Source organism: Otolemur garnettii, unplaced genomic scaffold (genome assembly GCF_000181295.1).
Source record: "Otolemur garnettii isolate 467f Iridium unplaced genomic scaffold, OtoGar3 scaffold00078, whole genome shotgun sequence".
Classification (NCBI taxonomy): Eukaryota; Metazoa; Chordata; class Mammalia; order Primates; family Galagidae; genus Otolemur; species Otolemur garnettii.
In genome coordinates this window covers 8390326-8404601 of record NW_003852473.1, presented here as the reverse complement: position 1 = coordinate 8404601, position 14276 = coordinate 8390326, and the positions used below count along the sequence as shown (strand labels likewise).

The window sequence follows — 14276 nt, the reverse complement described above, 5'->3', positions numbered from 1 at the left end:
AGTATATCAGATGACCTGTACAGTATATCAGATGACCCTGTACAATATACCAGATGACCTGTGCAGTATACCAGATGACCCTGTACAGTATACCAAATGACTCTGTACAGTGTACTAGATGACCCTGTATAGTATACCAGTTGACCTATACAGTATACCAGTTGACTCTTACAGTATATCAGATGACCCTGTACAATATACCAGATGACCCTGTACAGTGTACCAGATAACCTGTGCAGTGTACTAGATGACCCTGTACAGTATACCAGATGACCTGTGCAGTATGCCAGATGACCTGTGCAGTATACCAGTTGACTCTGTACAGTATACCAGATGATCCTGTGCAGTATACCACATGACCCTGTACAGTACATCAGATGACCCTGTGCAGTATACCACATGACCCTGTACAGTATATCAGTTGACTCTGTACAGTACACCAGATGACCCTGTGCAGTATACCACATGACCCTGTACAGTATACCACATGACTCTGTACAGTATACCAGTTGACTCTGTACAGTACACCAGATGACCCTGTACAGTGTACCAGATGACCCTGTGCAGTATACCACATGACCCTGTACAGTATACCACATGACCCTGTACAGTATACCACATGACTCTGTACAGTATACCAGTTGACTCTGTACGGTGTACCAGATGACCTGTGCAGTAGACCAGATGACCAATATAGTATACAAGGTGACATTTGACAGCACAGGGTAGGGGAGGGGTTATCTGGCTCTTTTTGCGGATTTGCCTGTGTTAGTGGTTTCTACTGTCCCACCCCTTCTATTCACATGAGACCAAATTCCCTGATTTATGATCAGCTGACCATTCATTATAGAGTCTTTTATCAAAAATATCTTCAGTGCTTTTGGCCAGCCTTTTTTAAAAAAAAAAAAAAAGATAGCACTGGTTCTGAGTTCTGGACTTTGGATCAGCAAAGAGGAGGGGAGAGGTCCTGGTTCTGTTAGGAGGGAAGGCCTGTGTGTCCCCATCACCCAGATCCTGCCCAAAGTCCTGCTTTGCATTCCAGACCGGAGCCCCATGGCTGGCCACCTACCATCAGAAGAATCAGGGCCTTTGGGCCTAAAGAGAGGTGCAGAGCCTGACAGGTGTACAGGGTCCTGGGGCTCTGGGGGAGATACCAGCTGCTGTAGCACTGACTCCTCCTCCAGAGGCCTCAAAGAGCCTCCTCCTCCCCCCTCCCCCAGCCTCCACTCCAGGGCACCACTCCAGTTAGGAGTTAGGGCTCCAGGAGCCAGAGAGCAGAGGGGCAAGCACCTCGCAGGAGCTGGCAGGCCCCAAGTCCTTGCTACAGGTGTCCTAGGGGTGGAGAGGTCTGATCTGCTTTGTCTCCTGCTCTTCAATTATCAAATCAGGAGCCAATCTCCAAGGAAGAAATCCAAGATTACAAAGCTCATTTCCCTGGGATCTTCAGGGAAGCCTTCGATTGCTTGCAGGTATTCTTTGGCGTTGATGTGAAAAAAGTGGATCCCATTAATCACTGCTACTCCCTTGTCACTTCCGTGGGCCTCAGATACCAGGAGGAGCTGAATGAAGAGCACAGCCTGCCCAAGGTCCACCTCCTGACAATCACGCTAGGTGTGCTCTTCATCAAGGCACCCACTCTGCAGGGGAGGTCATCTGGGAAGCGCTGGGTGTTGTGGAGGTGTATCCTGGGAAGGAGCACTTCATCTGTGGGAAGACCCAGAAGCTCATCACCCCCAACTGAGAGCAGGAGAAACACCTGGAGTACCAGCAGGTGCTCACAGTGATCCTATGTGCTGTAAGTCCCTGTGGGGTCCAAGGACCCACACTGAAACCAGCAAGATGAAAGTCCTGCAGTGTGTGGCCACGTCTATAAGTGCAATCCCAGATCCTTCCCAGAACTGTATGTAGAGGTTTTGAGAGTCTCAAATGTGGAAGCCTGAAGTGGAATTGCCGCCAGAGCCATTTGGGGGATGCTAAGCTAGAGCCAGGGCTAATGCATGTTCTCTAGGCACATCAAGTAGCTTATATTGCCTGCTGTGAAATGATTTGTGTTCTTTTCTCTTTGTTTGAAGAGAGAAGTCTGCATTCTAAGTAATTTAGGAGTAGGATGCATTGGGGTAACAAACAGTGCATAATTTTTGTGTTTTTGTTCTATAAGGATGACTTGGAAATTTATCTTTGTTTCCTCTTGGTAATTTCTGAACATTGTTCATTTTAATAGAAGATTTTTTTTTTCAATTACGTACCTACGTGTATGAGTATTATTGATTGCCATGTATTTTTGCTTATCCATTTCATGAGTAAGAGTTTGCTGTTTTGTTCTACATACTGGGAAACTTTCCATCCTGTTTTGTCATTTGGAACAAGATGCTATGACACTGGGATAGGAATTTTCTTGGAAATGTGAAAGAAGTAGAAGAAAATTGATGGTTTAAAAAATAAAAGATAATTCTTCAAAAAAAAATGATAGCACTTTGAGTGGAATTTCCCACCATATCCAGCATATCTGGGTATATGAGATTATCCTGCAAGTGTTGCACAAAGCAGACTCACTTATACATTGTATTTATCTTGATAGAGAGCTGCCCCCCAAGACCATGATCCTTTAGTGATGCCCCTTTTTCTTCTTGAGAATGCTGCCTCACAGAGTGACCCAGAAGTTACCCCTGACAGATTACTTAAGAACTGTTTCTCTTTTTTCTAGAATCTTTGCAAGGAGTAGATGATGAAGACAAGATATTAATCATTGCATAAATGTTTAGAAGCTGAGAACCTTTGAGATCTCTGCTAATAAATTGATATGAAGTAGAGCCTTGAAAGATTATTTGAAGATTCCATTTCTTTGGAATAAGAGGATCATTTTCAGAGATTTTAAAAAGGTGTGCGTTGGGGAGTTTTTCTGGTCAAGGCTGTTCCATATAGGTTGCATTTCTGGGGTCAGATCTGTTGTGACATCTTCATGGTGCAGAACACTTAGCCAACTAAAAAGGCCCCAAAAAAACTGGCTTCTTGGTCCATGTCTACCAACTGCTCATTAGTTACAGAAACAAAAATTCTGTCATTTTGCTTAAGCTCAAATATTCCCCCTTGGTAGATGGAATAGAGTCCATACTCTGAATCTTTAGACCAGCAGCTATTTCTAGCGCTTTTCATCAACAGTATAGGGTCAGGATAACTTGTGTATTTGTAAATATATTGTACCATTTGTTTGTTTTTCCTTCTGTTCTCTTCTTTTGAAACTGTTCCTATAACTTCCTCAGGTTCCTGAAATCGAAAGTATGTTTGGGAATAGATGTAGTAAAACCCTGTTTCTTGGATGACCAGCTCTCCATTCCTCAAGAGCACACTGTTCAAGAATGAAAATCCTTTCCTCGATGACTCCCAGGAGTTTATTTTCTGGCCCAAAACCTTTTCATTTTTGGAGCCTGGATGAAGATTAGAGAAAAAGATTAACATAGAAGGGAGTTTGTAGCTAATCAAGTAATTTCCTAGCAGTTCTGCCTCGCAATCTTTATTCCTTCATGGAACTTCTGTCCTGAACCCCTTTCTCCCATTCTGCACTGGGAACTCAAGGGATAGCCTTGAGAAGGAAAGTGGAGAAATGTATCTGCTCCTGTTTCTGGAAGCCTAGCATTAGGGACTTCTTTCCACCTCTCTGGGACTCTTTGGGTCCCTCCTTAGTTTTCACAGATCTCCATGTCAAAGACAGCAACTAAGCAGAAAGTGTCTCTAGTCCAAAATAAGAGACCACAAGATTTGGCAAAGGAGCCCAGATTTAAAGATCCTTAGATCCTTGAATCTTTAGCCACTAAAGATTTTGAATGAAAAAGACCCCAATCAAAATATGATTTTCCTTTAACTTTGGGTCCATCTCCATGATTGGTGCAAATGTTAGCTTCTCAAGAGCTATCATACAAACTATCATATTTGTTGACAAATAGCAAACAGTAACATTACAATAATTATCTCACTTGTAGACAGAACATGTCAATCATTTATAAACCATCAGCTCAGGAATACCAGGGAGGCAATTGCCCAGAAAACAAAACAAACAAGCTCCCCCCTAAAATTTCTTAATTTATTGACATCTGAAATTTTTTAACTGAGATAAAACTCATCACAATAAAGATGACTTTATTGAGTACTTACAAAAACCCAGACATTTTACAAGTATTACTCTTAGTCTTTACTGTTTATGAGTTAAGAATTATCTCTACTTTATGTATTAAGAAATTTAAACTTGATTGGGTTAATCAATTTGCTGAAGCATATATAATTTGCTGAAAATTAAGTTCATGAATACATCCTAGAAAAGGTGCTGTATATTACCTCATTGCTAAATATCCCTATGGTCACCATTATAGTCCTCCCCTTCAGAAGCTGTGCACTGACACCAGTGCCTAGTCCACCCTTTAAAGCAATTGTAGAACTCTTTGTATGGAATGGCCATCAGAGTGGCTGTTGCACCAGGTGGGACAGTAAAGTTTGCAAACTTGCCACTGTATGCTTATGTTGGCAGCACTGTACAAACAACTCAGTAAGGTTTCTTAACCTTGGTATATCAGGGTCTTACAGCTGTATTCATGTTGACATGAGGTGGTCTAGCTGCATAGTGTTCATTATTGCTGTGTGGTTTTGTGTGCTGTACTGGAATATCAGGGTCTTACAGCTGTATTTGTGTTGACATGAGGTGGGGTCTTGCTGTGTAGTGTTCATTATTGTTGTGTGGTTTTTGTGTGTTGTACAATGACAACTCTGATGGTCATTCCTAAAGGAGAATTCCAAAATTGCTTTGAATGGTGGAGTAGGTACTGACATTGGTGTATAGCTTCCCAAGGGAGTACTTAGGAGGTGACCATAGTGATATTGAGCAATGAGGTACATATATGTAGCACTTTTTCTTTTCTTTCTTTCTTTCTTTCTTTCTTTCTTTCTTTCTTTCTTTCTTTCTTTTTTTTTTTTGAGACAGAGTCTCACCATGTTGCTCTCAGTAGAGTGCCATGGCATCACAGCTTACAGCAGCCTCAAACTCTTGGGCTTAAGTGATTTTCTTGCCTCAGCCTCCTACGTCACTGGGACTACAGGTGCCCACCACAATGCCTGGCTATTTTTGGTTGTTATAGTTGTCATTGTAGTTTTTTTAGCAGTCCCGGGCTGGGTTTGAACCTGCCAGCCCCATGTATGTGGCTGGCACCCCAGCCACTGAGCTATGGGTGCTGAACCTATATAGCACTTTTTCTAGGATGAGTTCATGAATTTAACTGTCAGATCTAATAAACAGCATTAGGAGTGCCCAGTAACTCACAGTGAAAGTAAATGATTTAGAACCTTTGAAAAGAACAAAGATTTGATGGAAGTGCAAAGAAGGAAAGTGTGAGATGATAGAAGAGAGAGAGAGAGGGAAATTCCTTTAAAGAAGAAGAAAAAAGCAAAACTTGAAGGCTGAGGACCTCAAAGACAAAGTTATCTCACTTTGTAATTGTTTTGAGGCCAGTTATACCATGGCAGTAATTGAAGTATTCATCTGTAATCTTGCTTCTGAAATCAATCTGAGGCCTTAGTCAGGTGCAGAAGCTCATTGTAATCCCAGCACTCTGGGAAGCCAAGGTGGGTGAACTGTTGGAGATCAGGACTTGAAGACCAATCTGAGCAAGAGTGAGACCCTGTCTCTACTAAAAATAGAAAAATTAGCTGGGTGTGATGGTGCACCCCCATAGTCTCAGCTACTCAGGGAGACTGAGGCAGGAGAATCGCTTGAGCCCAGGAGTGTGAGGTTACTGTGAGCTGTGATGATGCCACCAAACTATACCCAGGGCTACAGAGCAAGAGTCTATCTCAAAACAAAACAATAACAAAAAAAAAAAAATAACCAATCTGAGACCTGATTATCACTGAGTATTTTGTAGATAGCCATATAAACATTCAGGTAAATGTAAAAATAATAAATTATTTGAAACAATTGTTCCACTGTTTTCCTTTAAGTCACTTACCTAGGATAGGCAATGTGTTGCTTCTTCGTCTATTCCCAGTTATGTGAGCTGCAACTCTCTGAAAATGTCTTTCCCCTACTCGGGAAGGAATATTTCGTTGTCTTTCTAAAAGAGAAAGGACAATCATCAGCATTTGTCAAGGCTAGTTCTCAAGGACACTGCTGTCTGCAGCTGCTGTCAGTAAGGCACTATAGACACTCTGGGCTTCCAAAGTTGATTCTACAGGTTTTAATAGAAAATAGCCTATGTGTTAGTATGATAATCAGCCTACTTCAGTTTATGTTTAATTTGAAAAGTGCTTTAGATGGGGGAGAATAAGCAGTAACATGGATTATAATCTAACAGCATCTCAAAGAGAAGGCCCAAATCAAATAGGACAAAGTGAAGATTCTGGCCCCTGTTGCCCAAAATAAAATAAAAAAATAAATAACTTCAGACTTGTAATCCTCTTTATGAGTGATTTGACATGAGCAAATAACCACAAACTGGTAAATGTCCACTTTGAGTTATGTTTAGAAGCAATTTAGTAGTACCAGCTCCGTCATCTCAGTTACCTTTTCCTCTCTGCTGGTTGCTGCTGATTCTTGGGGAGCAGCAATAACAACAATTGTCCATAGATACTGCAACCCCCTCCCTCCCACACTAAAAAGTCAAGGAATGGACATAGAAGCCATGACACCCAGTGCACAAGCCTGTAAATCGCTGATTTACTGGATCATAATAAAAGGACATGATGTTTATTGCCCACAGTTTGAAGTATTTTGTGGCAAGCCTGAAAAAAATTCATATTTAACAAACTGTTCTCTTTTAAAAGCAGCTTAAAATTCCAAAGAGAGTTACATTCTTTCATCAGATAAGTGTTTCCAGGGACCAGGCGCTGGACTACCTCTACAAGGCAACAAACAGCAATCACTGATTCCACCGACTGAGCCCACAAGGAACTTACAGGCTTCTACAGAAGACAGGAATTAGACAGTGAAAATTTATTTGTGAAAACAGAAACAGTGACAAGTGTTCAGAGCCAGGAAAGAGTCCCATTTGTCAGAGAGCTGAGGTCAGGGGAGGCTTGGTGGGAGAACTGGTGCTGAAGCTTGCTTATTCCCTTACTCCAGCAAACCAAAGTGCCATCACGTTTGGGCCAGGAAATTTTTTAGAGATAAGGAGAAAGAATTACAAACAAGAAAATGCAAGAAACTGTTTGAGGCACAAGGATAAACATCTGAACAAGGTGAGGTGGGGCAGGTCGGCGCCTGTAGGGATGTAGAAAGGAGCTTCCAGAGAGCTGGAACAGCTCCCTGAAGGTGAAGTGCTCAAAGCTCTCCTGCCCTCGAGCCTGGGAGGAGTTCAGTTTCAGTTTCAGGCTTGAATGGGGAGCCAAACTGTAAGATTTGAAGGTTAGGCTAAGAGATTTGCACATTGTGGTTATGGAGAGACTGAGAGGTTTTGTTTAGGAAAGAGGAGAGATGCCTTGTTGTGCTTCAGGATGGCCTGAAGGGCAGGAAGCTGGCAGGCCAATTACCAGACTATCACAGTCAAGACTGAGAACTGGGGCTTTAATCTAGGCTGGTAGCAAAGGACACTGAAAAGAGGTGAAAAAAGTCCACAGGAGAAGAATGAACAGGAAATGAGGATCTCTTCCTTCCACCTAGTATTTGTTGTTACTTATTCAGGATGAAGGGGCATTTATGTGACACCAAAGACCAAGGCAGCATGGACACAAATAGTCAATTACTAGCTTTCAAGGTTGATCCATCTGTTTACCTTTAACCTTCACTGTTAAATAATTCATGACTGCTTTTAAATATTCAATAACTGAATCCAATTATAAATATTGTGAATTTGAGGTCATTGCAAGAATATGAACAGGAAAGCCTAAATTCAAAAGCAAATTTTAAAGAGAGGAAATTTCCTACTGGCTATAGCAAACAACTCTCAGAAAGGAAACTTGAAAATATATATATTTGAATATCATGAATACACCTTGCTATACAGAGTTGTACGCGACTTCTCTACCTTGCTGGGATAAACAAAAAGAAATATTATTCTACCACTGAAAACAATGCGTGCATCTACTGTAGACCATGCATCTGGTATGCATCCTACCAGCAGGTGGCAAGCTCCACATTTTGACTGTTAATTTCACTTTCCGGGAGATGAATGCTTAGATCCCTGTATTGATACTGTCTTTCATGTTTATAAAACATGTTTAATAAAGGAAAATGGGGGTTACCAAGTGATAACAAAGTTTGTTTGGTTTTTTTTTTTTGAGACACAGTCTCACTATGTTGTCCTTCGTAGACTGCCGTGGTGTCACAGATCATAGCAAGCGCAAACTCTTGGGGTTATGAGATCCTCTTGCCTCAGCCTCCCAAATAGCTGGGACTACAGGTGCCCACTACAACGCCCAGCTATTTTTTGTGTGTGTAGTTATCATTGTTGTCTAGCAGGCCCCAGATGGGTTCAAACCTGCCAGCCTCAGTGTATGTGGCCAGTGCCATAACCACAAAAAACAGTTTCTTCTCTGCCAAGCTGTTGTGCTCCAGGGCTATAAGTTTCTGGCATAAGTATTCAGGCCTGTACAGCTGTTAACATAGGAAAATGGGGATACGTGTTGAGCCAAATGTGAAGTAGCAAATTTAATTTAGTCATTTCATTCACTTATTCATTTATTACTTCCAAAAATACATATCAGGAATTTTCTGAGTAGAGAGAGAAGTGGCACAACATGGTAAATGCACTAACTATACCAAACTGTGCACTTTAAATCTATTCGTTGCATATTATGTGAATTTTACCTTGACAACACACATGCACACACAGACTGAGGGTGGTGTGGGTAAGGGCCAGGGGTCCCAGGGATAGAACCTGGGCTTGAGACACAGTCAGGTGCCAGGTACAGAGAGTGAGAGAAAGACACATTCTTGTCTTTGGAGACCTTTAGTCTAGCAGGGAAGCAGGCAGTACACAGATAAAAATAGGAGCATAACTACAGGAAGTGGACAAGGTGAGTATGATAACAGCAGCAGCAGAGGCAAGCTCTTTCTCAAGCTGCCAGAAGAGGCGATGATGAGGTGGGCGTGAAGGGCAAGGGAGGCCAGCAGGATGGCTGTGGGAGCTGGCCTGGGCAACCGCCTGGAGGATGTGGGTCCAGAGACCAGAGACACAGGCTGAGGCCAGTGGGTGAATGGAAAGACTATCAGGGAAGGGATGATGGAGCAAAGGGCATTTCTGTAACACAAGACCTGGAGCCCGGTGGTCACCAGGAGCAAAAAAGATGGGTAATTGTGCTTTATTTACAAGGCATCAGAAGGTTAAAAAAAAAATAGTGAGGAAATTGAATTGAAAGAAAAATTCATGTGGGAAAAACCAGATTAAGTTGAAATGAAATTCTGATTATAGGTGGGACACAGATTTGGTTCGGAGCTTTCTAGCTGCCAGCGCAAAGAAGGAAACAGAGGCAGCAAGCGGCTTGTCAGAGCAGGATGCAGGGAGGGGATAAGCTAGGAGAATGGGTTTAAATAGAAACAACAACAAAAACACTACCTTGAACTGTAGGGATGGTTTCCTCATAGGTTTTCAAAATCATCTGCAAATAGTATTGAATAGAGCTTGTTAATTTCCCTAAAAATGGAAACTGACTAGGTAATGCCTATGGCTTCCTTTGCTGATTCCTAACAGGAAATTTCTGTATATAGTATCAATGAGGGAAGCTTTCAGTTGGTCAAGCGCTGAGTTTATGAGGGGTGAGCAGGAGCGCGGTACATCCGGAGAAGCCTGGCCCTACATGACCACCGCGGACTGTCCTCTGCGTGGGCACGGTCTGCTCCTGGAGGGAGCCCCTAGATGGCCAGCCCTGCAGGTGCACGGAGTGCGGGTGTCACCTGCAGTGTTAGGTCAGCCTGTGGTCCCTGGGCCTCCACGTGGCAAGTGGTTATGGCAGAGTCATCCCGCACTTTCTGCGCTGGGATGTGTGTGAGGTTCGTGGGACAGAGCCCAGGGCGCACCTTCTCTCGGTCATGACTATGCAGACAGACAAAGCCCATCAGGTAGGACCAGTTTCTAAGAATGTGCCGGGCCATTTTCAACATAAAGTAGTTTACCAAGCTCCCGAGTCTATGCCAAACACCTAGCAACACCCCCATTACATACTACCCGACGGGAAAACCCGCACCAGAGGGCGACGAGAGCCCTTCCCACCAAACAGGAAGGACTCAGCTCCAGGCCAGCTCCTACACCCACCACTCAGCCGGGTCAGATGAGAATGCAGCTGTGTACGCAAATATTCTGTAAATAATGAGGCACTATTTATACCATCATTGTTTGAAAACATAGGAGAGGAATTCCCAGCATAGGGGGAGGCTGTGTTCTAGTCATGTTCTTAATTCCATTCTTTGGTGCTCGGCAGCAGTTTTTCTGGAGGAACCAGGTCACACTAGTGGTTAGGGAGTCAGTTTTTAACCCTGAGGGGAAAGCACTCTGGACCTCAGTTTCCCCGTGCCTGCTGATGAGGCCCCTACCTTTCTAACGAGCCACCTGATGCGCCAGCAGGGGCTGCTCACACTCTCTTCATCGCCAGGGTCCCAGGAGCTGTCATCTTCCTTCAGGAAACAAGCGATGCTGTCCTTGTACTTATCCTGCATCTGGGTAGAGACGGAATGGAAGGCAGTGTTATGCAGGTGCTTTAACTTGTCTTTTTTTTTTTAGAGAAGAGTCTCATTTTGTCATCCTCGGTAGAGTGCCATGGCGTCATAGCTCACAGCAACCTCCAGCTCTTGGGCTTAGGCGATTCTTTTGCCTCAACCTCCCAAGTAGCTGGGACTACAGGCGCCTGCCACAGGGCCTGTTTGGCTGGGGCTGGGTTCTAACCCTCCACCCTTGGTATATGGGACTGGCGCCCTACTCACTGAGCCACAGGTGCCACCCAGCTGCTTTAACTTTTGTTTAATCTGGAAGTTAGAATAACTGATGATAAGTTAAGGAAATTTTGGTGGTTTAGATAAGTTCATGCTTGAAATAAAAGTAAACATGCTGTCTCTTGCCTGCCTCCTGATTCTGATTTAAAGTGAATATTTACAGCAGTCAAATCATTGTCAGTAGTCTTCGTCAACAAGCCCTCGCTCTTGGAACTCTTCAGGCTGATAATTATTAATCAAAGAAAGCACACATGTTTGTTTCTTTTCCATTTGTGTGTGTGTGTGTGTGTGTGTATGTCAGAACAAGTGGGATTGGAGAGATGTTATTTCACTGTAAAAATCTGAGTTGCCCTTCTCTAGGGGAAATAAGTAAGAAGTTGCCATTTTTGTCTGTTCTTTGAATTTAGGATGCTACAACGCTTGAAAGAAGAATCAAGTTTAGCTATGGTCAACTCCTTCCTATAGAAAAATAATCTCATTTTAAGTCAAAATAGCTTTCTAAGAGATTCCAGCCAGAGTCACACGGCACTGTGTGCAGCAACATAACCCTTAGACATTTGATCAAAGTCCTTGAACATGCAAAGGACAAACCTGAGTTAATGAATTTCTGCACACTCTGACACAGAACATTTATTTATTTTAAAGCAAATGTTCCTTTATTTTCTTTCTTCCTCTTTTAAATCATAAGAGAAAAACATTCTCCTAGCAGAGTAGTTGGGGTGAAGCTGGGGCCACCTGAGTCCAGAAGTCCCTGGCAGGGGAGCCAGGCACCCCTTTCCCCTGCCCATCCCCTGTGCTCTGTAGCAGATGCCTGCTCGTATTACAGTTGCTTGGGAGCTGTAAAACCTTTCCAAGGAAGACATCTGGTCACATGTGGGTCAGAAATGTGAGAGGGTGGCCAGAAAACTGCAGGGCAGGATGAGCCGGAGACAGGAAGATCTGGAATGAGGCTCAGGCCTAAGGGTGGTTCCAGGAAGAGCCAGCGTTTCTTTGTCCCTGCCTAAGCCCAGTAAACGTTTTCTCCAGTCAGGCCTTGGTTTGGTTAAATGGAACTTGAAACTTGTTTGGGCAACAAGGTGTGCGTGACACAGAAAGGAAGGAGTAGCCAGAAGCGGTCCCAGCAGGCCAGGCTGAGAGCAAAGAATCTAACTAGACTCACAGCTGCCAGGTGGGGAGATTGGGGGTTGATAGGGCAGAGGCTGCACCGGAGCAGTGTGGCCAGCCCAAATACTGCTGGCTGGGGATTTTCCAGAAATACTTGCAGGAAGAGGGTGGGGGAGCTTTGAAAATCACAGCTCTGTAATTGCTCCAAAGCAATGGCCCTCTAAACACTCAGGGTACACAGGTAACCCTTGAAACATGTGCAAGTAAGGAACACTTTACTAAAAGTAAATAAACTCCAGAAACTAAGGAAAAAACAAAACCAAAAATGATGACTGAAGCACCCATAACCTCGCCTTGTGGTCAACCTCTGCATGGCCTCCCTTGTCGGCAGGGCAGCAGCAGATTGTGTGTACACTTTGTATGTGGTTCTCAGAAGACCTTGGCATGGTCTTCAACTCTGTGTGGAAGTCACATATGGTTAGCATAGGTGGTTTTATGATATTCACTGTTGAAAATGTATAAAATATAGAGGATAAAAACATATAAAATAAAAAGGATAAAGGACACCCACAATCTAGACCTCAGCTGCCATTTTGATATTTCATCTTCCAGACTTTTTAGGTAGAAATATTGATTCTGAATAATAAAAACCCAGAGAGGAAACCCCAACCACTCTCCACGCTCTCACATATTTCTTATTTTATTGTATTTGGCAGTTTTTTCCACAGACGTTGGCCAATGCTGGTGACCAGAGCCCTTGCAAGTTGGGGAAAGGGCAGTGGTCAGTCCAGGGGTGAGTAATGATGGTTAGTGTGGTGTGTCTCTTTCCTCCCCATCCTTTCCACTTCAAAGTACAGGTTTCCTGCAGCTCATGGTAGGCTGGGGCTACGCTCTAGCCAGCACCTGCTGCTGTGGGTAGAGGGCTGTACGTGCTATTTTCATTTGCACCTGGAAAGAAGAATCGATTCATGTGGGGACTTTTGGTTCAGCTCCCAAAGCCCTGGGTTCTGAAAAGTGGATTTCCATGGTTACTGCTCTTAGTGGTGTCACAAATATGGCAGTTGTCTAGGTCAGGGCCACCCAGTCCTTGGTGGAGTTGAGGTCCTCCTTTGGGGGCCCAGAGACTTCACTGTGGCAGTGCTGACCGTCTCTGCTTCACAGACACTAGGGCCTGGGTCTCCACCTCCCAGTATGTCAGACGCACAACGAACTCCACCCTCACTGCCCACAGGGGAATGAAGCTTGTGCTGCTTCAATCAACAAGGCTTTAGCAAGTAAGTATTAAGAATCAGTGGTCTGGGCCATGTGCTGCACCTCAGAGGTGTCACGTGCTGCAGTTAGCAAGGCAGACATAGCCCCTGCCCTGATGCAGCTGCCTTTACCCCCAAGAGCTCAAGAGTCAAGAATTGTAAGACATCTAGCAGAAAGCACTCGCAAATGGTTGCAACTGATAATATTATAAAATACATACACTTTTAAAAATAAACAAAAAAGCTCCCAAGAACTCATGAGTCAAGAATTGTAAAATTTTTAGCAGAAAGCACTCAAGAATGCTTGCAATTAAATAAATATTATAAAATACATATACTTTTAAAAACAAACAAAAAAAGCCCTCTGGAGTTTTGTTTTCTGCACCTGCTGGAAATAGCACTGGGTTTGCACAATCGTCACAGAGTCCCCAGCAATTGCACACTAGCAGTCAGAGCCCACCACCAGAGAAAGGGAGCGTTTTCCTCCACAACAAAGTCTTGGAGGACGAGCAAGCTGAGAAGCAAAGGAGAGGCTAACAGCCTCAGACCTCCTCCGGCACTGACCTGCTTTAGCTCGTTAGTGAAGTACATGTAGGTCACAGCCACACAGAGGGCCTGCAGCAGCACAGTGACGATCAGGATCAGAGCACAAGTCTGCCCGGCACTGGGGCTCCCGAGGGCCTGGGTCATGGCCATGGTCAGTAGGGCTGTGAGCTGGCTGTCCAGGCAGCTGGTTATGGGAGCCCTTATTTGTTTTTGCCACCAACATGAAAATGAAACTGAACAGTTGTTGTCAATTCAGTGCCTGAAAAATACCAGGAAGTCTGCCTGGGGCCACCCCCAGCCTGGGGCTGCGTCTGCCCTGACCTCTTAACTCTGTCTGCTCCACCCTCCCCAGCACTCTCTCTGCAGGACTATGCACACATGTGTCCATATATAAATATGCAAGTAAGAAAGCCATGTGCAAGTGGGGAGATGTTAGGTTTTACTTGAAATTTACATTTTTATAGCAGAATTTT

General features: G+C 43.9%; 1 protein-coding gene across 1 annotated transcript; it reads right to left on the bottom strand.

The window, feature by feature from the left end:
* Positions 1-2821: 2821 nt before the first annotated feature.
* Positions 2822-14043, bottom strand: TNFSF10 (TNF superfamily member 10). The gene is made up of 5 exons (XM_003794291.3): positions 13822-14043; positions 10508-10630; positions 9534-9576; positions 5991-6095; positions 2822-3425 (listed from the first exon to the last, which is right to left on the bottom strand). Exons 1-5 carry the CDS (start codon positions 13951-13953, stop codon positions 2974-2976), a joined length of 855 nt encoding a protein of 284 aa, XP_003794339.1. The 5' UTR covers positions 13954-14043; the 3' UTR covers positions 2822-2973.
* Between the last annotated feature and the right edge of the window lie 233 nt (positions 14044-14276).